The sequence below is a fragment of the Drosophila ficusphila genome, unplaced genomic scaffold, assembly GCF_018152265.1.
Source record: "Drosophila ficusphila isolate 14025-0441.05 unplaced genomic scaffold, ASM1815226v1 contig_106, whole genome shotgun sequence".
Taxonomy (NCBI): Eukaryota; Metazoa; Arthropoda; class Insecta; order Diptera; family Drosophilidae; genus Drosophila; species Drosophila ficusphila.
The window spans coordinates 5,679,701-5,706,018 of record NW_025063993.1 but is presented as its reverse complement, the minus strand read 5'-3'; the positions used below and the strand labels follow the sequence as shown (position 1 = coordinate 5,706,018).

General features: G+C 42.0%; 1 protein-coding gene across 7 annotated transcripts in view; it reads right to left on the bottom strand.

Annotated features, from left to right (window-relative positions):
- Positions 1-26,318, bottom strand: part of LOC108099810 (RNA-binding protein Musashi homolog Rbp6) — a 195,971-nt gene that overhangs the window by 46,665 nt on the left and 122,988 nt on the right. For all 7 annotated transcript variants that reach the window (XM_017203436.2, XM_017203435.2, XM_043208994.1 and 4 more), the window contains one exon: positions 17,623-17,715. In XM_017203436.2, the coding sequence (XP_017058925.1) occupies positions 17,623-17,715 (93 nt within the window). The remainder of the gene's footprint in view (positions 1-17,622; positions 17,716-26,318) is intronic.

The window sequence follows — 26,318 nt, the reverse complement described above, 5'->3', positions numbered from 1 at the left end:
TTTATTTTGTAGTTATAGTTTAAATTTTTCTATAATGTTCAATTTATTTTTTTAATTAGTTCTATAAATAATAGATAAAACCAGTTCTTGAATTTTTTTTCTTCATAAAACTCTCAAGTTCTTTACATTTTAAATCACTTATGTAAAGTTAAAGTTAAGAATATAATTTAAAGAACTCAATTTAATTTATTTTCTAACCAATGACCAAATTTCAACTAACAAGGAAATTATAATATAAGTATAAATTCTTAAATATATTTTCTGTTCTAATTGACTTTATAGAACTCAACCTAATTTGTTTGCAGGACCTTATCTAAGTAGACTTTTCCCTAAGTGTAGAAGGGGCGGGGGAAAGTGCGACTGGTGGTGCGTTTGGCTCCCCAGGGGTGACTTTGTCTTATCGCACGTAAGGGTTTATCCCATTAGCCGCAGTTGACTGGATGGCCAGTCGGATCGGGGGAGTAGCTGGGCATCTGAGTATCTGTGTATCTGAGTATCTGTGTATCTGCTCTTGATTAGCCAGTGGGTTATTAATGATTCGGCGATGGCCGCAGTGTCAACAATATGCGATATCCACATGCGATTTGGCAACTAACAATCGCCCATTCCAAACTGGCTTTCTATTTATGTGCTGGTCCTTTGGCTGTAATTGCGACAGTAATTGGACATAATGCGACAAAGCATTCTCTTCAGCTCCAGTTCTCCGATTCTCTGATTCTCTAGTTCTCCGCTTCTCTGGGTTCCCTCCACTTTTCCCCACTTGTTTGGCTTACACACGCCTCACTGGCTTCTGACTTCTTTGCGCCGGCTAAAACTTTGTTGCAGTTTGTTTTTACTATTGTTTTGTAATGGCGAAATTATAGACCCCAGCGACCCTTAAGCTTCATTTCACTCCGAAAAGAGCGGCTCCCCTCATCCAGTCCTTCGTCCTGTGACTGGCAGCGACATCCTTCGCCTTGTTCATCTTTGGCATTATCTACTTCCGCCATAAACAGCAACAACTTTTCATCTTTTGTGCCAAGCAGCGTTCTCCGTCTTTGTCTTTTCGTCTTTTCCCCGTGGAAAGCCGTCTCTTTCGCTGGCTTACCACGCGCCACGCTCTGCATTTTTATGATTTTTATTTTGATTTCCTTTAAACTAACTTCACGGAGAGAGCGAGACAGCCGCACAGAGAGAAAGAGAGCGAAGGAGACACGGAGAAATGGAGAGAAATCGTTGCTATTTTTGCAAATTGCCTACAATGATGGCCACAAGTTCGCGTCCTGTCTTCTCGTCCTGCCATCATTTTCCCCATCCTTCGTCCTTTTTTTCAATGTTACGCTCGAAGTAATGCCACAGCCTCGTTTTTCCTCCTCTCGTCAGCTGCCTTTGCCTGGCACCCGGAAAATATTATTTCGCTTGACTTTTACAACGGCCCAGGCATCGAGAGGTTTTTCCCCTTCGCCCTCCTCGCTCGGAAAACTCGGCCCACTCCCTTTCCCCCATGCAGCTACTTTTATTTTATGTTTTTTCCGTTTAGTTGTTGTTGTTTATGCCGATGTTGCTGGCGACGTTCCGTCCAAAACTATTTTGCTATTTGTTTTGCCTAACTCGATTTTTCACTGGTTGCCTTTTGTCTGCTTGGCTGCTCCACCCCCCGCTTTTCGTGCCTCACCCCCTTCCGCTGATTTTTCCCGGCCAGGCATTTTCCCTGGCACTGACACATCTGAGACGACACACAAAAACACATTTGACAAAGTATGTACACTGGGTGAAAAGAAAACACTATTCAAGCGGAGGTATCAACAACCTGTTGAAATTTTTGGAACTCGCCTCTGTCATCTTTTTTTCTTTTTGGTTTTTTTTTTTTTTTTTTTTGTCGTTGGTTGTGTCGCTCCTGCCATTTATTTTTGTTGGCCGTTGTTGATTCTCCGATTTGCCATTCATTTTGTGTTTGTAATGATTTCCATGCTAATCACAACAATTGACGCGTGTGCGGCTTTGACAGTCAGTTCGATTCGATTTCGGGGGAGTCTTTCGAGTGGAGTGGGTGCACATAACAAATGATGGCCATAATTGTATGGGAATCTGCTCCACATTCATTGATGGCCCCGACATAATGGATTTCTATGCGGGCCGCACTCCGTTGGGGGCCCAAACAACAATCCAAAAGGAGAAAGGAGAAAGGAGAGAAAGCAGATAGTTTTTGCCCCCGTCCACCGGCGCTCGTTGATTATTTTCCGGCTTTGATCTATTTTAATGCTGGCGCATTACGTTCGTTATCATTTATTTGGCGGGGGAAATTGAAAGTATTTATCAAGCTGCTAATAAATGGATCGCCCGACGGATTCATTCGATTCCTATCCAATAGCCGGGGCGCTAAGCTGCTCAACAATTTTTCAAACTTGAAATTAATAACGATTTTTTCTCGCCCGCTTCATTCAGCTTGCCTTTAATTTTTCTTTTATCTGCCATTGAACAATGGCCAGGCAATTTCGGTGGCGGAGCAAAATCGACGAGCAAAAAAAAAAGGCAATAGCTGGGAAAAGAAGGAGCTCGAGTCGGAGAAGGAGAAGGACAGCCACTAGCTGGCATAATAAATTAAGCGCTGCTGGCCCGATGGCTGCCACTTGGCCAAAATAAATTGCACTAAGCGAAAAATAACAACTCAATCCATGGATGGAACGGAACGGACGACAAACGACAAAAACTGCCGGCCAGAAAATTGAAGTAGCAGCAGCAGTGGGAAAAGCGGGAAAGCGGGTTGAGCAGGGGAAAAGCTATAGCTCCAGCTATATGGCCAAATGGAAAAAGTGCGCAGCACAATGGGCTAAAAGGAGAGGAAAAGGGGATATAAACAGATTACGTCGTTATTGGTGCTGCTGCTGCTCAGCTACTCCATCCTCTCTCCCTTCTCCATTCTTTTTTTTTTTTTTTTTTGACCAGCACGTTCCCACACATGTCCCCAGGATAGATGGCGATGGCAGTTCCTCCTCCTGTTCCTCCTCCTCCCTCTTTGATCCCCTCCGATGCCCCAGATCCTATATCCCATCGCGTATCTATGCATGACCAGAGCTTCTCGATTGATTTTGCGTCCTGGCATCACCTGCGGGCTAAGCTTCTTTCCAGGATTCGCCGTTGGACGATGGAGGACTGAGCCATTGGAGCGTTAACGTAGCCTGTCGCCTTTGTGTCCTGTTTCCCGTACACAGTGTCCTGTGTCCTGTGTCCCGTGTCCTTCGACTGCATTAATTTATTTCCGTGTCCGCAGAGAATCGTGCCACAATTCACGGCTGCGTTTTGTTAATTAATTTGCTCATTTATTGCCAAAGGCAACACACTCACGCAGCATCCTGGATCCAGGATCCAGGACCCTCTTGATTGAGTCCTTTAAAAGGAATTGCACTTATCTTCAGACAGCAGCTGTCTTTTGCTCTTTTTCAGCCTTGCTTTGAATTTTTTTCTATCTCGACTGTGACCTTTTCTGGTTCTTGGAAAATCCAAACCAAACTAAACTTAATTTTATTTTGGGCCAAAAAATTGGATTTCTGGGAACCGAAACAAAATCAAAATTGCAAATGGGTTGCTTTGCTTTGCTAAAGTTTTTGCAGATTGCATTTTTTAGAGAAATTATGTAAAGTTGTTGGTAAACAAAAATAGAACGTTTCCTGGTTTTACCAAACAATTATAAATCAGTAGCTTATTTTACCATGTTTGCTTAACTCAAAGTTTACGCAGGTTTATCTATTAATTAAATTAGGAATATAGCCAACTTAATTTTCCAATTTAATAATCTTCAATTCTCTGCTTCATGGCCGTTTTTCCCATTGTAAATTCTCAATAAGCTTTAGAAAAGGGAAATGGCAGTTATCTTCAGACGACAGCTGTCTCTCCAGCTTTCCTTCTCCTCCATTTTTCTTTCAATTTTGTACTTTTCACTCCATTCATATTTTCCTTTTCGGGTTTATAGAACACAATAACAAAACTATAAATCAAGAGCGTTCCGGGATAATTTCGGTATAGCGTTTGCTATTTTTTAGCTTAGCTGGCATTTGCAGTTTTCGTGAAAAGAACGGATTTTCCATGGATTATCTGCGGCGAATCCGTTGCGCCTTTGTGCGCTCCGCTTAAAGTTTTCCATTCTATTTTCCTATTTTTCTGTACATTAGCAAGACAGTTGCCTTAAGCCAGCCGGAACTAGTTGCAATTGGCCTCTAATCCTGCGTAAATCATTGCACTTAAGGAGCAGGCCACCTTGGCCACTAATTTACCATTATGTCAAGTCGAGAACTGCTCAAGATGTCGTTCATTATGGGCTCATTCTTCAGGACTTTTCCATCCGCTTTTCCATCCCACACACACACATACACAGCACAGCTTTCCTTGGTTACTTGCGGCCACTTATTATTTATTGCGCCTTAGGTGAACGTTGCGTTGCGCTTTCGCCTTTCACTCAACTTGCATTTTTCAGGCACGTTCATTACTATCATTGCTCGACCCCCCCACCAATCTCTTTCCTCTGCTGATTTTTCCAACCCCCTTTCTCCAGCCATTTCCCTGGCAATTTCTCAAGCCCCCGCCCCTTTTTGTTCGCCCAATGTTAAGCTGCACCAGCCGTTGATGATAAGCGACGAAAATGTGCAGAAAGCTGAAAGTTTCGCACAATTTTTTATGCCAACGAGCGGGGTTTGGGGTGTAGTAATGGGAAGGGGGAGGGAGTGGGTGGATCTAGGGGGGAGTGGCAAACGCAAAACGCAAAAATTTATCACTGCAAGAAGCCGGATGCTGGCTGCCGGCTCCTTGGGCAAATAAAAGGCGAGCGAAACTGCAGCGCGCCATTCAATTTGATTACTTGCGTCATAAATACCGGAAGCGTCGGGGTATTGAGGCACTATCACCCCCATATCTCCGGCTGGGTTCGGCTCCTTAAAGGATCCCCCTTCCCAGCACCCAGCAGAAGGACTTTCGACTGGCGTATGTGCGTGATGCCAAGGAGGCGGGGAATATGAATGCGATGTCGATGAATGACGGCGGTAATATCCTGTGCCGTCAGCAATTGCAACGGCTTGGCTGCAGTGACGCAGCAGCTTGCTCCGGACTTTCGACTTGGCTTTCACTGGATGAGAGGAGAGTGGGGAGTGAGGAAAGGGGAAAGGGGCAGGGAAAGAGGATAATGGGGCAGCTGTAGAATCGGGAGCTGCAGCAAAAGACTCTCCTCCTTTTTATGCACTCGAAGGAATCTGTTCGGCAAGAAAAGGCATTAAAATGTCGACAGTGAAGGCGTCGATGGCTGGGACGAGGAAAACGTATTAGTAACAGACTATTGAGACGCAAAGCGGCTATATCGGTGGGTGGATGATGGTGGGTGGTTTATGGTGGGTGGGTGTCCTTCGGGCGGTCCTTATGAGGGGTTCTCGTTGGGTGGCGACGATTGAAGGCCGCAGCAGCAGCAGCAGCCAGCAAGTGGAAATTCCTCCAAGTGCGCCGCTGCTTCGCCGCCACCAAATGACTTATGTGCTATGGGCTAGCACTCAGCACTCGACAGGCAGGATGTGGCATGCAGCTTGCAGGACGCAGGACCCAGGAAGCAGGATGCAGGATGCAGGACATGGGACGCTGGATGCATGGATACACGCAGCGAAAATGTGGTGACTCTTCGAGCTATACTCTTTGGCATTATCACTGCAATCAGCTTTCTTTAAAGTGGTGTTTAGTATTGAAATCTGTTAGGGGATTTTTATGTAGTTTACAACATCTTATACTATTAGTACATTTACAGTTTGTAAATGCTGTTTTGCAATTTATAAATGCAGTTCTTTTTATAAACTTAAAAACTGTTCTTAGACTGTGATATTCAAAGCTTTCATGTCCTTTAATGCAATAAACTTTGGTATTAAAGGTCACTGCCAGTAACACAATAATTGTTTGTAAATGTCAGCAAGCTATTTCATCTACATTCAGAATTACTCATATTTAAAGGTCGACCCAAAGATCAACTCGTTTTTAAAATATTTAAACAGCGACTTAATGGTCAATTTAGGCCACATATTTTCTTTCTCTGCAGGAGTTAAAACCATGACGACGACACTATCGCCAAATCAGCAGCGCAGCATGCATAAAAAAATTGTAAAAGCGCAGCAGAAGTGGCGATAAAAAGGAGCTGCTCCTGCAGCAGGATGCAGGAGTCAAAATGGCTTTGGGGCACACACAACATAAGTGCTTATATATATCAGATATAAGCGTTCTCTCTGCGTTAGTGTGTGTGTGTGGGTGTGTGTTTGTAATGACTGATCGTGTGATTTTTTATGCCACACACACAGTGAGTTGCGTTGAAAGACGATTTATCTTGGACTTGGTTGGGTGATTGCCTGGCTAGATGACTCCCAACACCCCTGCACATCGCCCACTCCGTCCACAAATCAAATACACATACACACACACAGACACACACTCACATGGAGGGAAAGAGAAGGATATAGAAGGGAGAAAGCATAAAAAGTGGCAGCAAAATAAACAAACAAACGAGTTTTTGCTTCACTCTCTGTGAAAATGTAAGTTGCGGTTGCATCAAAACGAAACCCAGGGCCAAAAAGAGACGGCCAATGCCGGAGTGAAAGAGAAGGCTGTAAAAAATAATAGAAAAATATCTAACCAAGGGAAGAGAGGGGGAAGGGGGAACTAGGGGGTTTTGAAGCGGTTGGCAGAGATTAACTTTCGGGTCGCTCAAAGCGACCACAGCAAGTGCTTTACATTTAAAACACGGCAAATGGCAAAAGTGCGACAGAGAAGGGGCCAAAAGGAAAGAGAGAGAGAGAAGGAGAGAGAGAGAGAGACGGAGACTTTCAGCCTAGATGGAGCTTGTTAGTGGACAGTCGGATGATGGTCGACGGCGTTGACAAAAGCACATATGCAAAAGCCGCAAGCCGGTCAGATTAACAATTAGCCGGCATTTTAATTTATTTAATATTTATAAGCCAGCTAAATGGGAAGTTAGCCATAAAAAACGCCAGCATAAATAAGCAGCTGGAGCACCACATAAAGGTCCTTTAAAATGCGGCCAACGTTTTCTTATCACGCGTGCACAGAGAAAAGGATGTAAAGATCAGGAAATTTATAAAAAGAAAAGGAACTTAGTTCAAAGTTTAAAACTTCTACAAATATGATATGATTTTCTAAATTTTAACTTCTTTATTTTGTAACCCTTTTAAAGGATTTTAACTACTTATGCAGTAGGAATTTTTGTTCAGTGTCGTACCTTTTCGAACACGGGCTTCTTTATCTTTTTTATGTTTTGGGCCTCAGGCCATTACGCATACGCCGCGTGGGCCATCAGTCCGTTTTCTGGGCTTATCAATGGCAAATCGATGGTTATTGCTTTATAGGCATTCGTGTAATGTGTTCCCCATCGGATCGAACATAACAAAATGCCTAACAAGCCCAAAACGATACAGTTGTAAATGTTGCTGCCCTTGGCTAGCGAAAATGTTGTTGTCCTCCGTGTTGAATATTTATGTTTTCACGCAGCAGCCAAAGGCAAATAAACCAACTGAACTAAACTGAACCGAGCTGAAGCAAACAATGCGAAAGGAGGCAAAATGAAACGGGGAGTCGGTGCAGAATAAAACATGGCAATGAATTATGATACATGTGTTTGCGACTCCAGTCGCCCAAAAGCCAAAGCAATGGCAACAGCAACAGCAACAGCAATGGTAGCAAAAAGCAGTTAGCTCGAAGCACAGCCAGCACTCATTCATTTAAATGCCATTTTAAACTTAAATGAAAGTTTATGGCTTTTTATTTGCATTGCCACATATGTTGGATTGTACGAGTGTGTGTGCATATATATGGCTAAGGCTGTCGCTTGTTGCTGTTTCGTTGCCTAGTTGATCAACACCCCCCGAAAATTGAGGCGAATGCAACATACACATGGCAATCGCTTTCGGGCAGAGAGAGAAAATTTTCAAATAACTAAGTATTTTGTCTGAAATATAATCTGCAAAATACATAGTTCTTAAAAAGAATGTAACGATTGAGAATAAAAGAAACCCAATGCTTTCAGAAAATCTTTTTTATAATTGAAGCCACATTCGGTTAGAGCTTGTTTAATAGGTTTTAAATGCTCTTTTAATATAAATTGTATAAGATTTGTATGAAACCTGTAAAAAGGTATTTTAAAGTACATAATAGTTTTCCCGCCAGCAGGCTGAATATTAAATATAAACGAGAAATTATTTGTTTGATGATGATGACTTTATAAATCTGAGTGCTGTGTCTTTTGCTTTAAGAAGTTAAGGAATTATATATTATATGTTCACCCCAATAGGTCTATATTTCATTCTGTCCAGTGTATCTGCTTGTTTTATAGGAGCGACGTGAACACATATGCCACGCAAAACTCGACACTTTACATTTGCCATGGCAATAATTTATTTTTATTTTCGTTGTTTTGCCAGAAATTCGTTACCTGCCAGGACAGAACGGCTGAAACGAGCTGAAACGAGCCGAACTGAAAAGAGGAGAGCAGAGCAGCAAAACAGCAGAAAACAGAAAACAGAACAGGTAACACGACATGGCAGGTGCAAAAGGCAACTGCGAACAAGCAACATTCAGATGGAGCGGCGAACATAAATCAAATTAATTTTGTAGGCGAGCCAACGTGCGCCATTTTGTGGCACTCCTCCCCCTCCCCCTTCCCCTCCTTCTCCTCTCCTTCCCTCTCGCTCGCACACGCTTTCCCTGGCGCGGGGGAAAAGTGCGTTTTAATTGCAAAGATGCCGCCGCGTTCGGCATCGCGATTCGAGGCTAATTAGGCGCACAATTGGCACGAAATAAAAAGCCAGAAAAACAAAGGAGCGTACGTGACTATCTTAAGCTGTCGATCCACCGCTGCCGCTGCCACGCCCCCTCCCCCTCCCCCGCCTCCGCGAAAGTGTGGCTGTGCTGCGATAAAACGTACATTTAAATTGTCGCTAAGGGGGCGGGGCAGGGGCAAAAGGGGGCGGGGATTGAGCGAGAGATTTGGGGGTGGGGGAGGGAGGGGGAAGCAACCACATCGCACGTGTAGCACACTCGTATTCGTATCATCAAATGAATATTCGCTTATTTGCATCTCTCTGGAGGTGGTAAAAGATACCCCCACCCCCTTAACAGCCCACCACACACCACACACATATGCACTGGGGGAAAATGTACTTTAATCTAGATTCAAGTGTCCTCAAAGTTTGCACATTCAGTCATTAAGCAAAGTTTGAATCAGCCGAGACGTTTAAAACAATTTCCATTAAATTTAACAAAAGTCGGAAAAAGAAAAACTTTTTATAACTGAAATAAGATTTTTGCTTTAATATTTTAAACAGCAAGTTTAAATATTTGAAAAATCCTTGAAATTTAATACAACATTTGTATTTGAATAAATGATTTTAGAAATTAGTCGTGCAGAATTATTTTACTCCGCTTTGTTTTACTTTTTTTTAGAGAGATTGTAAAAGTCAGACTAAAAGCTAAAACTAAGAATAAAGCTTTTAATAAAATGGCCTTTTTATTTCAGTATTATTACTTCCGAAAGTACGTAAAGGTTAGCCATTTTTTATTTTTATTCCACTTTACAAAAAGTTATCTATCGCATTTTGTCAGGTTTCAGGGGGACCGCAAAAATACAGAAAATCTTAAAACGGTGGAAACCCCTTGATATATTAAATCAAGCTCGAGCTGGAAAACCTTTTTCTCCCTGTCCACACAGGCAAATGAGTCTCAGCTGCTGTTTTTCCAAAGAGTGTGCATGTGCGACTGCGGATTGATGGCAGTTGGGTGGCTGGCTGAAGGCTGACAAAATGAGTTTTTCAGTTATTTTCCTTTTTTTTTTTTGCCTGGCGAAAAGGGACAACTGGGGGCACCGGTGGGTTAACCTTTGATTCAACAGCTGGCTTTTAAATTAAGATTTCGCCTGCCAGCCAGCCATCCAGCCAGCCAGCCAACCAGCTTTCTGGGTGCTCTTGTACAATTTCAGCAGCTGGAAATGAGAAAAGTTGCCCTGTTGGCGAGCGAAGTTTTCAGCTGGCTGGCCGCTTGCAAATTTCTCCATCTTGGAGAGTTGTTTGCCGAGAGTTTTTGGCCCGCAGAACTTTTCTAGACTGGTAAATATGGGTTTTACGGCAGGAGGGGATTCTAATTTCGAATGATTACGCAGATGCCTTCGTTGCGGGGAAAACTACTCAAAGCCAGATTATGTTATTACTTGGCCTGAATGCATCTCGTAGCTCGGCGAGGGAAATCTGGCCATGATGCCACCTCATCTGCATCTAATGATATTGAATAAGCACTTGAAAAGCTCATGTAAAGTAAACAATTGATTTCCATTACCCCGTTGGGAAATTGGAGCTGGGAAGCCGGAGGAGACTTAACAACTTGCCATTTGCTTAGCCACCGTTTACTTGCACATTTTCCCTCCGCATTTTTTCCTTTTTTTTTTTTTTTGCATTTTTCTTGCCCACTTGCCAGGCAGGATATCTGATGCCTCTGTGGGTGTGTTTGTGTGAGCCAGTTTCTTGCGAGTTATTTTCATATTTGTTTAAAGTCTATTTACCGCAAGTTGACAGTGAAATATGCGAAACTAGCGCGTAGCCAAATAAGTGCGACAGTTTCCGGTTACAACTGTGGCAATGCCAATGTCTTGCGGGTAGCAGCAGGAGATTTTTCCTGTGCCGCAACGCTTTTCCTTCAGCCAACCCCCAACCCCCAACCCCTTCCCCCTCTCCCCCCATTTCTCCCCCTCCCCCTTCCATTATTTTGCAGAGTTTTCTCCCCTTCGTCAGAGTTGCCTGCATGTCATTGCGGTTTGTTTGTTTGCTTGACTTGCGCCCGGGTAAGGATTTCATATGCTTGAGCCGCCGAAGGAACGGGGTTTTTCCAGAGGGCCTTTCCAGAGGGAGATCATCCCGAGCAGGACCAACCGCAGAGCTCCCCCTTCTCTGCATATGTGTGTGTGTGTGCGCGTGTGTATCTATGTGTGAGTGTGGTTGAGAGCCTGTCTGTGCGGGCTGCCTGCCTGTCCGCATGACAATTTGTTGTGCATGAAATCTGCTGCTGCTTTCGCTTCTTCTGCTCCTTCTGCTGGCTCCCCATTCCCCATTCCCCGTTCCTATCATCCTGCATCCTGCGTCCTTCTTATTCCTGCTTACTGCTGCAATGTTTTTTGCGCAATTTGCCAAAGCCATGCCAGGCACGAAGCAGATATGCAGAGCAGCTCGGAGCCGCCAGAAGGAAGCCACCGAACAGGACGAGCTGCAGCTCACGCTCCGACTCCAAATCCGAATTCGAATCCGACCACGACTGCGGATGCACTCGGAAAATAGGAATAGCTACTAATACAATCTAGGTATTAGTGTTAAATGTTGAAAGGTTGTAAGGCATTGAAATTATTTAATGGAATTTATAATGAAAAGTTATTAGGAAGTGATATTGCTACTCAAGAATGTATTAAACTAATTAAAAGAAATAACTTAAGATCTCAGAAATTAAGTTTTATAACTTTTAATCTTGCTCTGCTTTATTAAATGTAATAATGGTATTGAAAAGATATTTCTTAAATCGTTGGTAAAGCTAGGAAGGAAAGGGATATAAACTGATTTTGTGGTTTAGTAACTAATTGAAACAATTGTTTTTGAAGTATATTTCCTACCTTGGGTTAGTATAGCTCGTTTTTTTTTTAGTTTTTAAATCAACCCATACTTTATTCTCAGTGGCATTCTGTGGCTGTGGCTAAGCTCAGTCCGGGCAAATAGTCTGGTCTGTGTAAACAAACGGTTATCCCTGCCGAGTCGCTCGCTTGCAAGACATATTAGGTTTCCCTTCGCCACGCCTCCGAATCTCCCGTCGCCCATCGCCCATCGCCCATCTCCCGATGGCCCGGCCAAGTTATAGTTGTAGTTGTAGCTGAGCCTAACCACTGAGACGGAAGTAATGTGTCTATCAAAGCATTAACAACGAGCCCGGCCAACGAACGAAGGCGAAATGTGGAGGCGAAACCAAAGGGAAACGTCTTCGTTTCGAAATAGAGTTTTTCGCATACCCTAATCGCCTGAAAAGCGAAAAGCGGGGGTGCATCGTATTGATTTCCCATCGGTTTTGGGCTCAGACCAAGATAAGGCCTTATGAAAGGGTATTCCGATCTCACAGACCTCAAATGACAGCTATGAAAAATGTGTATTGCATTGTTTAGGATGGGGTTTCTGCGGGGGAAATGGGAGTGGGGGGATAGTACTTGTTTGCCAAATGCCTTTTGCATTAAACGCCTTTATGCCAAATTGAACACAATTAAATTAGTTGCGGCCAAGGGATTAAGGTGGAAATTGCCATCATTCGATGTTGTTGTTGTTGCTGTTGCTGTTTGTTGTTATTGCCACTGCTGTCTGTGTTTATGTATAACTAATTGGCTATGTAAATGGCAGCTGAGTGTTTGCCGTGTGTGTTTGTCATGTGTTTGTTGTGTGTTGGTGGTGTGTGTGTGTGTGTGTGGTGTTTGTGCACCTACACATATGTATGCTGTTAATTACGAACAGAGGCAACCGCAGCTTATAGATGATTGGGCCGCTTTAGAGTGGCTCGAAAGGTTCTAGGGTGGCTCTCAGTTTTGGGTTTGGGCACGTTGTTATCAAGGGGGCGGGGCGGTGGCACAACAACCGCCCACATTGACATTTCGAGCAGCGTTGTCATGAAACCTTTTGCTAAGGATTATGCAAATCTGCCACTCATCGTGCACTCACTCATACACAGCCAGCTCAAAAGCACACACACATACACTGGCACATACACACGCACATAGAAACACTGTACTGTCGTGCCTTCATTTACATTTACATTCAGCTAGCTGAAGATTTGCGCATCATAATTTATGCCCCTCAAGCTTCGCATTTCCCAGAAAGAGACAGCTAGCTGTAGGGTGGGAAAGGGACGGGGCGAGAGACACTTCATTCAGAACGCCTCAAAAATTGCCCACAGTTATGACAGTCAGGTGAACTCTGACAGAATCTGAATCAGAGAATCAGGAGCAGCAGCAGCCCAGGATTGTTATTCTCGTCCAGAGTTTGCCACTGCGAAAAATACTATCTACGATTTAGGTTTTAAAAATGAATTTTAAATAGAAACATTTTTTAAATACATAAGCATATTATCGATGGAATATACTTTTAAAATACAAGATATTTTATACAATTAGAACACAAGATATTTGGTCAAATTTGTATGCCATCAGTCAATCCATGTTGGGAACGTATATTTTGTTGCCTTTTTTTTATGAGTAAATTAATAAACTCTCAATAATAAACCACGAGGCTTAGGACTAAATTATCTTTTTCTAAGCCCAAATTTTTTATTCCGCTTTTTTAATAAAAATAACACAAAATAATAAGACCGATTATGAAATTTGCATATATCTCATACATCTGGGGCCTCGCCCCACGTTAAAAAAGCGCTTTTTATTTAAAACATATGAATGCAAATGTAAAAATACTCTGGGTTTTTTCATATTCTTTAGAGACATTTAAGGGGCGCTAACATCATAAAATGCTTTTTTAGCAAACATTTTTTATTGTTATGCGACAAGTGTTGCAACAATATTATTCTTCTCACAATATCTGCAAACGTTTTTTGCTCCCTTTCGCGCCAGTGTATTTTATCTCTCGTTCGCTTGCCTTTCCATAATTAAATCATAAAAAATTGTTTTTTAATGAAATTAGCTGTGGGTTTTTTCTGTGCTTTTGTTTTCGTTTTGGCTTTGCCTTGCATGATTTGTCATAATTAATACCGATGTGGGCGGTTCCCCGGGGGGTAAAAGAGAGTTATCTGACATTTGAGTGGCCTGGCCAACGCTTTTTGGCCATTCCTCGGGAGACGGTGCACTTTTGGCCATTTGCCCGTCGAGGTTCGGGGTCCTGGCACCCATAAAATGCTTATGGAAAGCGCTTAAATTTAGTAACCTTTCGGGGAAAGCGAGGGGAGCGCGGTGAGCGAGGGAAAATCTGCAAATGCAAACACCGTAAACACCTTTAAAAGCCAGTCCAAAAGGAGACCGACCGGACTTGGCTGCCAGATTCAGATAGTTGACCGGGCAATTTCCATGCGGGGGGACTTTGCAAAATGTGTAGTTTATTTGCAATTTTTTAGCCAACGAGCTTTACGTTTCTGTTTTGATTCCCACTCCCCTTTTGGCCATCCAACCTCTCCGAATGTGGAATTTTCGTTATCGCAGAGCTTGCAGCAGCAGCAGCTGCATCAGTTGCATCAGTTGCAATAAAATCAGTGGCCAAAGGTTGCAGCATCTGAGGTCAGCTGGGTGGCACTTTTCCACTTTTCCGCCTCCCAGCCCTTTGCATATGTGTATGTGTGTGTGTGTGTGTGTGCTTGTTAAATAGAACATTTGCTCGGAAAACCTGCGCAGGAAAATTTTGAAATTCGCCCGTTGTGTTTTGTTTATCCTGTTGGCTTTTTTTTTGTTGCCTAGTTCTTAGTCATTTTGATTTGTTTTAGCATTTGGAAAATAGTTTTCTGATTTGCATTTAAAAGGGACTTTTTGGTGGTGCTTTAAGGGCCCTAGTCGGCCTACAGATACAAATGCATTTATTGGATGTTAGAGGGTGTTGTATGTTAGATAAGCAAAGTATGGATAGCTTTGTTTGGAAAATATTCTTTTTTTTTTAGAAAGTTATTAAGTCCCTATGAATGGGGACTAAAAACAACTTTGACCTTTTTGAAAAACCAATAGATTTTTAGTATGTTTAGTATGTTTATTGAAAATAACTTTTGAATTCTTTTAAACGAAATCAAAATCAAAAAAAGAAACAAATATGAAATGTTATTACCACTAGTTGTATTATTTAGAAAAGAGTTATTTCTGCATTGCAATATAAAAGTGCAGCCAAACAAGTATGAAAACATTTGAAAATGGCACTTGAAAAAGACACAATAAACACTAAATTGCTTTTGCTGCAAAAAGCTGTAAAAAATATTACCCTGGTAACATGGAATTGGCTGGCAGAGCTGCCTCATAAATTTCTATCTGTTATAAATATATATATACCTACGTATATTGTATAGAAACAGGGATCTATTGTTGTGGGTGCCACGCATGCAACTATTAATCATATTGGATGGCGCGCCCTGACTTGTCCGGCTAATCAATCTTGCCGGCGAAATCTCTCCGCGTTCATCTCATCTAAATCGGAAGAAAAATGGCCGCTAAAGTCATTAACGCCTCGCTGGTCACCTGCCGCCAAGAACAGGGGAAAATCGAGGGGAAATCCAGGAGGTAAACTAAGCCGCCGGTTGCCATTTTGCTATTTTGTTTATGGCCCTGGCGAAAATCCTGGCCCCTCCCTTTCCACCGGATTTTCCCCACCCAGTTTACTCCCAGCTGCCCAATGAGGCGGCAGGCAAAAGCCAAAGGGGATTAGTTGTAATCAATAACTTGGCCAAAATGGGAGGGAAAACCGGTCTTGGGCTTCTGTTGTGTTTGCCTGTCGAAAGTTTCTCCGCACAGCTTATGGCCGGGCTTATACACTCGCAGTCAAGTTATTATTATAATTTCCTTCGCCAATGCGGATTAATTGAAAAGTTTTCCATTAAGAATTCGCGCTTGGTTAAATCGCCAACCGTCCTTTGTTTTACCTTTCGTCATATAATATGCAGGGCTGCCCGAATATATATACATCGGAATTTGCGTGCGATGCAGTATCTTAACCATTTGATCGTTATGGATTTTGACAGTTTCGCCGGGCATGATGAAAATTACTTAAAAGCATTTCGTTACCCAGCGCTGATTTGATTGATGGCCGTTTATGGATGCTTCGCCCCCACTCGTCATTATATTCGCATTATCAAGTGCTTTAGCTGTATATAGCTATATAAATATATATATTTGGTGGGTGGAGGAGCAATGGGGCATTGCAAATGGCAGTTGACGTCTTGTGGCGAGGAGCTGACAAAAAGTTGCGCCAATTTATGTCAATTATCGGAAGCTTCACCTGCGGAGTTGAATTTCGTTTTCGGGGGCAATTCGGATGGGTTGCGGAAAATCGAAAAAAAAATCTTCGAAAATCCCCTTGAGAGCAGCAGGCTGGGTAATTTGCTGGGGGAAAACAAATAATGGCATTTTTAGCTGTTACCCGATACAGCCAGTTTTTTATCATTCAAATTTGTCACTGGGTGACTGGGAAATTTGATAATGTTCAAGGGAAGCTGGCATCCTTTTCTATTTTTTCTCAGCTGGCGATATTGAACCGAAGGTCGAGTTATTGGGATTAAATATTGGGTGGGAATTGAATTTCCAAACTGGTTTGAGGGCAATTCTCTGAGTCCTTTTTTGCTATCTGTTATCCGTTGTTTTTTTTAAGAAATCTATTTATAGTGTTTCCTGTTTGTTGGCAAAATTGACTTTGAGGAATTTAACAAAGGTTATCGGTGGATAAAAGAAAAGGTAAAGAAGATACATGACTTTTTAAAATTTAACTAAACAAAATTTGTGTGAAATTTATTTTTCTTATTCTTGGTAATACATTTTACTCATAAATTATTATAAATAATGAAATTCTATAATTAGAAGAAGAAGCTCTCTGCTTAGAGCTGGTTTTAATATTATTAACAAATAACAAAAGTTCTAATTTTGTACATTGCTCAAAGCTCATCTTTCACCTTTTATTTTTAATCCCTTCAATATTTGTTTTCCTTTTCTTGATCCCTATTAAGCTCCCCGCTTTTCACATCTGCAAAAACACCAACCATTTAATTCTTAAACTCTTCTCGACATGTGCTATCCTCTTCAGAAATCCCCTTACCATCCGATAGCACATCGTTAATGAAAATCCGTGTTTGGGGCTTTTTTTTTTTGCGCTTCGACAGGATCAAGAGAGTCGCTCATTAAAATCGGCGGCGGGAAGGCAGCGAAGAGCGTCTAACAAATCGATTTTCGTTTAGTATCGTAATCAACAACACGGGATTTTTGTGCTCGTGCTAAAAATTTGTTTTTTGCGCTATAACAAGTCTGGCAAAGCCCCCGGTTTCGGCCTTTTGCCCAACATGGCTGAATGGAGAACTTAAAGAGCACTCGAACGGCACTCAGCCGCAAACACACACACACACAGACACACACACATACGGTGGCACACTCGATATGCATATGTGTGTGTGTGCGCTTAAGTGGAGTTTTTTTGGAGGGGGACGGGAAGTGGAGTTCTGGGCTTTGCAGTACTTGTCAAGATTGAATTTGGTTCGAATTTTTTTTAGAGGTTTTTCTCTTTCATTCGCCGGCTTCCCATTTATTTTTTCTGTTTTCCGTTTTTGTTTTTTTTTTTTTTTTTGGCGTTTTTATTGATCAAACAAAACGTAGCAAGTGGCAGCCAGTGAAGGTGTCACTGCTTACGGCAAGAAAAAAGAGAAATATATACAGAAATTCAGGCGAACATTGTAGGGGAAACACGCGCAGTGCGAATAGATTGCATGATTTGCTCCACTGCCTGTCATTCTGATTTTTTATGATTATTATTTTGCTTCATTTCGTTTAGCATTTTGGCATGTGACTGGCTTCCTTTCTCCTTACAGCAATATAGTAATAGTAATAGTAATGGCCATGTGATGTAGGAGTTCTCCACTTACCGGACCGAACTGTTCGAAGTAACTTTTGACATCCTCCAGTGTGGTGGGCGCCGAGAGGCCGCCCACAAAGATTTTCTTCGTTCTCGTCACCATCTGCAACGGGGCCAAGAAAAGCGAGAAAACGGGTTAATATATGAATGGCAGGCGAGTAATGAGCGGAAAGGTTAAGTCGCAACTGGCAGCGGTGGGCGGTATTTAAATATGCATTTTATACGAGACTTTACGCGGGTTACTCCCAAAGTTATGACCTTTTCAACGGCAGGGGGCTGCAAGTCGGGGAGCCCGGGGACCTGAGGCTTCGACCTTCGACCCCAAACCTTTCCCTCCAATCCCTTTCTTCCCTCCCATCTCCTGTAACTTATGGCCACCAACTTTCGCCATGAGTCGTTCGACCATTTTGTGCATTTTATGTACTACATGCATGGCCCTTATTCTCTTACTCTTCACTGCCAGTTTGTTTGAGTGTGTGTGTGTGTAAGTGTGTGAGTGTGTCTCTGAGGGTGTGTGTGTGCAGCTGGCATTTTTAAGCTGACAGTTTCAAGTGCCAACTTTACGCAGTTAGCGCTGCAGAAGCAGAAGCAGCAGCAGCAGCCGTCGAGCACCGAAAATGATGGCGAGACAAGGACGAGCAGGCAGCCTCAGGCTTGCATATGAAGATGCACTCGAAAAATATTCTATGCACTTTATATGTAACTAAAAATTTGATTCCAAAAAACTATTAAGCTATGAAGCTCGACTTCATAGATACACGTTTGTTCTGTAGGTGAAATAGTATACTACTAAGTAAGCTTAAGGTTTTTTTTAAATTATTAAAAGCTCTTAACTAAACCAAATAGCGTTGAAATAAATGCTACATTTTTTCTTTGGTTTTCTTTCTAATATTATGTTTTATAGAAATCTGTGGAGTCTCAGCGTTAGAATTTTAGATATATGAGAGGTAAGCCTTTTTATTTCAATTACTGTAAAAAGCTTGGAAGGATTCCTTTCAATTAGCAATACAAATATCGTTAAGGAAAAGTGTAAACCCATAAGTATGAAACATGTAATAAATGTTTATTAAAAATAAATGTTCATTTAACTTTTTACTATTTCTACACTTGGTAATAATTCTTTGTTACTCTACTCGATGTTTTAAAATGATTAATTTTAAAATTGAAGCAATTCATCTTATAAAACTGATTTTTTATAACTTGCTAACGAATCTCTGTAAAGATAACCTTTTCCAAACAAATTTTAAATATGCATGGCACCCTTTACAGTTATGTTTTTAATCATTATTTAGTAGCAATATCTAAAATTAAGAAAGCACAGGATACGCGAAAGTTATCGCCTATCAAAAATTTTGGCGCAGTGCACTTATGTGTGTGTGTGTTGGCCGCCTTTTCGTCGGGGTGTGCGTGCTGTGCTGTGTGTGTAGTGCATGTGTGTAGTGCAACGCCAGCCTTTTTAGCCTGCAGGCAAGCGTAAACTGTTAACGTTAAGTGACGGCAGTTAAGGCACAGTGGGCCCATCGCCGAGCCCCACCAATTTTAATTTGTATAATTTTTAAAAAATTACCCACAAGCTAAGTAAACCCCGGAGACCTCGGCTAAGTTCAGAGGCTGGCATGCTTGGATGGTTGAATCCGAGGGGGTGTGGGCGTGCCGGGATCCAAGGGTGCAAGGATCCCAGGATCCCAGGACCCAAAGGGGAGGAAAGGGAGGTGCGGAGCCCACGGTTTCTGGTTCGGGGTTCGAGGGTCCCTCGAATAAACCGGATGAAGCTGATGACGCTGATTGCACTGACGCTTGCAAGCTGCAATTTATGAGCACGGCACAGACAACGAAGATGGGAGAAGGGGGATGAGATGGAGGGGGGAGGGGGAGAGGGAGGGGATGGAAAAAGCCCACCCACTTTTCTAGAGGCGATGTGGGATATGTCCGTTAAGGAAGCTAACGATATGTAACAGCGGTGCTGATGTTTCTGCAGTGCCAGCAGTAAAATTCATACAATGTCGTAAAATTAAAACACTTGTGCCGTCGCACACACACACACACAAACACATAGATTCTGCCATAGATATAGAAAAGGGGGAAGCAGGGGTGGGGGGTAGGTTTAGATGTTACTACAAAGTTGGTCGTGCAGCTTTTGGCAAGGCAAATCGCTTTGGCCCAGAGTCCTGTCTACTTGCTCAGCGCCTGGCTTCTGTTTTTGGTCTCCTTCTTCCTGTCGCTCTTAGTTTTTCCTCCTCCCGTGTTTTTCTTTTTTTCCCCTCCCCCTCCCTCTTCACCCCTTTCTTTTTTTTTTGTGTCTGTGCTGCACTTTAGCCAGGTTGAGTTAGCAGCAGAGCTTGTGGTCCGTCCGTCGGTTGGTTGCAGCTCTCCGCGGGCGTTCCCTCTAACAATTTGCAAAGGCAAAAACCGAGCAGAAATCAAGTTGAGAGTGCGCTGCAAGAAAGTAACTGTAACAACATGACGTCCGAGACAACGTTGAACCCCATCACACCCACCCATTGCAACACCACACAAGCACCGCCCCAGATGCACCACCCGGGTGGCTCATCATCACCAGCCACAAAATGGGTACAGAAATTGCAGCGTTGTTAAAAAGCGATTCAAACTGCAGTGGCCAGCACTTTGAGTGTTTCTGTGCACTTTCCAAAAAATTTTATGAGCAAATCTCGAGTGATTAGTAATCACCCAATAACATTAAAATGTATCCTTCACTGAGTATTAAAATTCTAAATTCAAAATGAATTATCTTCTTTTATTTAAGCATAAGTAAATGCAAACACCACATATTATACAAATGTATACAAATTTCTTGTAATTATAGTCATTTGAAATTATACCTATTAGCAAGCGAAAAAAACAGATTTTTTAGTGGAGTTCATTAACACCTTAATACAATTTAAAATAATTAAATTTATTAATTATGGTAAATTGTAACGATTTAAAACTGATTGTTTCCATATCATTGTATTTTTTGTATCCGAAAAGCAAAAAAAATATATAAAATTAACATACCTTCCCCATAAAAAAGACGTTTTATTGTTTCATCTAAAAAAACCTCAAATAATGTTTATTGGGCAAATTGTATTAATTTGTGGCTGTTGTCAATATTAAAGAGTTAGTTGCTTTAAAAGCTTAATATGAGAAAACAACTTTTTTATATTGAGTAATCAATTGTAGAGAAGTATTTAGGATAGAATAACATTTAAAGAGGTTTACTCCCATTTTTTTCTCTGTGCGATTGCAGGCTCCCTTTCAGCAGGCGACCACAATGCACTAATGCCAGCCGGCTCTAATCACTCCCAAAATGGAGCTACTTAAACTAATAAACTGGAGTTTGGCCGGGAGTTTGATTGCTCGGCCAACGTTGGCAATGTCATCATCAAATATAAATGAACCAGTTTGGGAACACGCCCAGTGATAGCTGATAGTGGGCCATGAATCAAAAACAAAACACACCCAGAACCGAACCGAACCGAACTGAACGCGACCTCAAGACAAATACACACGCGGCTAAGGGGAAACACGGATATCCCGATACAAGGATACGTGGGTACGAGGATACGAGGATATGGAGATACGGTGTTACGCAGATACAGATACTTAGATACTCAGATACAAATGGCAACGCACACGCATACTAACGAAGTGACACGGCATTTTAACGGCCACCGCAGCGGAGCACAGATTAGGAATGTCAATATTAGCCACAAGGACTGCGATGAGCTGCCGGATGTCCTGCGGGGGAGGAAGGATCATGGAGAGGGGATGGGGAAGAGAGGGGGTCAAGTGGGTGGAGCCGACAACTGGCACAATGTTTGGCCATGGCCATGTCTTTTTGGTCGGCTAATGCCGAAAATTTGACAAATGACGTCACGAGTGGGCGTTATCAAGCGGTGGGCGTGCCAGCGGAACGAAAGGACAAGCGGGGGAAAAGGACACGCGAAAGCGCAAGAAGGCGGACCTGTTACAATGCAGTTGACAAGAAAGTCGCCCCCCAGCTGGATGTCTAATGTTTAATCGACGCGACAATGGAACTTTTGTTCACGAAAAAGGGTTAAACAAATAGCTCAGCTTCTCTGTAATCAAAATAAAAGTTACCATTAAAGCACACAATTTTCGGTAACTCGCAAATGTTTTGTTCCCTAAATGAAACCTAAATAAATAAAAACGTTTCTGACTTGCAGGTTTATATTTAAGAGAAAAAGGGTTTACAGCTTTTAATAAGAAAACGTAATGCCGTAAAGTAATTGGATTTAAGCAGAAAGTACTTTCTAAACAACTATTTGAAAGACTTGGTAAATTTCCTTTATTAAGGTGATTTCGTTTGTTCATTAAATCATTTAGGTGTAAAATTTGTAGATCCATTGAATCTGACTTAATTAACCAGCTGATTGAAAAAAAAATCATACTACGATTAATCCAAAAAAGACACTAAGAATATTTAACTTTGCCATTATTACAATATTGTTTTTGGAGCTCAATTTACTCTTGTTGCTTTAGATTATTAATCACTCTATTGAATTACATTGTCTCCAACAGATAAGGAAGACAAAAATGCCCCCAAAAAGCATCAATCAATTCAACACCTAGTCTGTTTATTTAATATACAGATTTACGCCTTTCCCAAGGCATTAAGGATTTTAATGAGGCATAGCATATAAGTAGGAAAACACAATAAAATCGACACTTTATCACGGGCTCTCATCGAATGGCAAGGCGGTTGACAAGTGGCATGCATATTTCATTCCGACGGAGTTGCTATCGATAACCCGACTTTATCCTTAGTTCGCTCATCCTGCTTTGGATCGCATCCTTGCATATATGAATGGAGGAGAAAGCGATGCCGACATGGCCATCATCTGCTCCATCATCTGAAGGGGAGAAACCCCGATGTCTGTTATGTTAGTGGGAAAGGCCAAATCAATTTAACACTTTCAACTAAATTATTCATTTTGCATAATAATTTTCAAATCTGTCAAAAATGTACTCGCACACCCGCAGATACAAAGGATTCTCGACGCGTCTGCACTTTCACACGCTCCGGAATGGAAACGGGGGAGGGGGCGTGGCATTAGGGGGCGCTTTCTAAAAAGCACTCAAATAATTCCCGGGCGTAAGCTAAACCAGCGCAAAGTTGCCGAGAGCTCACAACAATGGCAAACGGAAATTGGGGATGGGGTTTTTCGCTGTAAGGCAATGAAATTGGTGGGGTTGTTTTTTTGGAGCAGGAGGCGGGATGAGGTTTTCTGGCTCGAGAAAATGGAAAACCCTTTAACCGTGCGTAGGCTCCGCCGACGTCCGCCAAGCGTCGCAAATTCTGTTAAGCGAAAATTTCATCAACGGGACAGAATTTTCATTCGCCATTCAGACGCTCGCGCAACCTGCCCGAAAACCCGCCGCCGCCGTCGTCGTTCGTTGTCAAAATGAAAGGAAAATGTCTCATAAATCCTTTTAATATTAAATGAGCTCGTTCTACGCGACAGCCCTGACTACCCAGCAAAGCGGTGGGAAAAGCGATGGGAAAGGGCGGAGCAGGGAAAGCAGTGGAAATTCGGGCAACGCACACACTTAAAATTATGTGGCTAATGGGAGCAACTTGCCTGGAAATTGCGCGCGGAACTGCGGAGATGTCTCGAATCGGCGACACATGTTCAGCGGAAAAGCGGAAAACCCGTAAAGCGGGCAAGTGGGAAAGCGGGAAAGTGCGGGGGGTTTGGGGCCAAAGGAATGGGGCACTTTGCCAATTGTCATTAAATGTAATTTTTAAACCTGTTAGCGCATGTGTGCCATAAAATGTGAGGTTAAAAGGGTTTTTCTTTCGGGCCTCCCTAGGATGTCCTTTTTCCATAGCTGCCATTTGGTTTTATTGTGAAATTAGTCGGCAAAAGCGGGTTTATTAAAGTTCGCCTCCGAAATTCCTGATGCGTTGCCCGAATTTCGCGCCGGGGCGGCAAAGGGTTAAGGGGTGAGTTTTTCAACGACAACAATTTGTAACATTTGCCGCACTTCCCGCAAGAATTTTCGACCGCCGGGGGGCAAGGCGGCAGAAAAAAAAAGAAAGCGGCATTTCGGGAAAACAGGATTGGTTGTAACCCACTCGAAAAAAGAGCTCCGACATCATTCAAAGTGACAAATTATCCATGCAAATTTTATACAAAATAAAGGGGAGCACCAACACAACGACAGCCGCCGTGGGAAAAAGTGTTGCATACTTATGAGTGCTGGTGAAGAGCTCCGGCCTGAAATATGAGCATTGATAGAAAGTTTGACAAATGCCAAAGGATGCCATTTCAGGATAAGAACAGGAAGGCGGATGGGGGAATATATATGGGCCTGCTTACTCAAGCATTATCTTTGTTCATTTCCTTTTACACTTCCCGAAAAAAACGGGAAATAAATACACTTTTTAAGCTTTTGAAGCTAAACACTTAATAAAGTGTAAATTATTGACGCTTAAATTGATTTGTTTATGATTATTGATACTTAAATACTTTTTTAATAATCAGCCATTAGAATTCAATGACTTTTTATATGTTCCATAAAAGGGTGTTCAGCTTTGATTAATTTCAATCAAATCGTGTGTGCATAAATTTATGTTGTTGGAAAAAAAACTAGCCATATAAAAAGGGATCTTTATATTTATTTCGTCACTGATGAGTTTAAAAAAAACTATTTTAATAGCAATTAAGTAAGGAAAGCGTTAATTATCATTTTAAAGCAGGAAAAGTCAAACATAACTTTAAATTGCTTTAAAGTTTTGTTTCCTTTGTATATATTGTTATGTTACATAATCCAAGTTGTTTTCGATTCATTCTAAAGGACATATAAGTTATGTTTTTTCAGTGTTCGTTTGGGGCTCTCAGTTATGCATAATTCGATATGCTCCATCAATGCCGCATTGTCCGTTCTCCGTTCTCCGTTCTAGGTTTTCTGTTTTTGTCTGGCTTTCAATTAAAATGACCATAATCACACAGCCACAGACAGGACATAACGCACCCCCATTTCCATTTCCATCTCCATTTTCGTCCTGGCCAACACACACACACATGTGGTCCTGATCCCAGTGCGTTGAGCCCAAACAAAATTTGTGCAATTTCCGTTACTAATACTTTTTGGTCAATTTCCTTCGAAATTTGCTTGGCCAGTCGAACTGGCAGGACAAAAAGCGTTCGTTCGGTGGTCTGTTGGTCCTTTGGCTCGTCTTCCTTGTTGATTTATTGCCCGGACAGAAGGAAGTCCCATCCTCCGGTCGCTCCTTAATTTCGTTGATATTTATGCGGCAAATGTCCCTGCAAACGTGGCCAATAAACACGTTCCTGCTGTCACTGACAAGGGATAATGGGCCTGGTTCATAGAGAAATCAGCATTTGAATATGCCCCGGGGAGGGAAAAACCGAGAGTTTTTGGGGCCGCCCTTCAAAGAGGCAATGCAAATTCGGAGTGAAGCCGTGCTTTATTTTTTTTGAGCAGCTTGTAAGCCTGTAAATCAAATGAAATATATGGCCGGCACATAAATACATTTTCGGAGATTGATGCCAAATAGTTTCGAGCTTCCCAGCAGAGAGAAAGCGATCCGGACTGAGCTGAGTTGGCATTTTAATGAGCTCCATAATGCGACGGGGCAACAAAAACTAAAATGGCGCATCGCTCACAAATTGGTTGCGAGTGGGTGGCTGGCTCAAAAGGATGGCTGCGATGGCACAAGAGAGTCCTGGCAAGTCACCTTATTTATGCATAACAATAATGAATATTATACAACAAGCCCGAAATGTAATTCTGTGTAATTAATTATTAATTTATGCGCATACATTTAACTCACACGCATTGTCGTCGACAGCAGGAGCACAGGCGAAAGCAGGACCAACACACATGTGTGTGTGTGTACCTCCCCCTCTCCTTCTGCCTCTCTACCCTCTTTCACTCCTTTACAGCGCGATTATGTGTGTGTGTGTTAGTGAGTGTGTGCTTGGCATTGGCATCCTGGCACAATGGCGGCTGGCGGATACGGAAACTGTTTTGCTGCCGTTGATGCCGATGCCATAGAGAAGCCCCGGCCATTGTTGTTGCCGATGCCAGGCTTACCCATTAATTGCTGCTATTTATGGCTTGATTGGTTTTAAACCTAGTCAAATGTGCACTGCCGAGCACCCTTTTCGGCTGACGTTTCAAATAAATTATGTTATTGCAAAGTCTTAGGAGGAATGATAGCTCTTACTCGGAAGAAACATTGCATTTGAGTTTAATTACCTCATAAAATTGCATTGATTAATTGCATTTATCTAGTGTGTTTAAATGCACCTAAAGTTGCATTCTCAAAATTAATTTATTATTTATTTTACTAAACATTCACCTTTTCTGGTGTATATTTTATACAAACAATTAATAGCAAGTCATCGATGAATATTTAAGGACTTTCCCAGAAAAAAGTTTAGTTTAGATAAAAGTGCTTCAAAAAATGTTCTATTAAATATAATAGTTAGTGTATATATTATAAGAAATTGTATTTTACATTTTTTTTTAATTTGGATATTTTAATTCTATGCAATCTTATTTTTTTTGCAGAATTGTTTTCTTTTGAAGTATTTATTTCCATGTTTATTCCTTTCAATATTTGGTTATATTTTCTAAGGGTATATAATGTGCGAGTTGGCTCCACAGACACCCTTTATTGCCACGTTGCTGCAGCGACTAACGACTAACGAC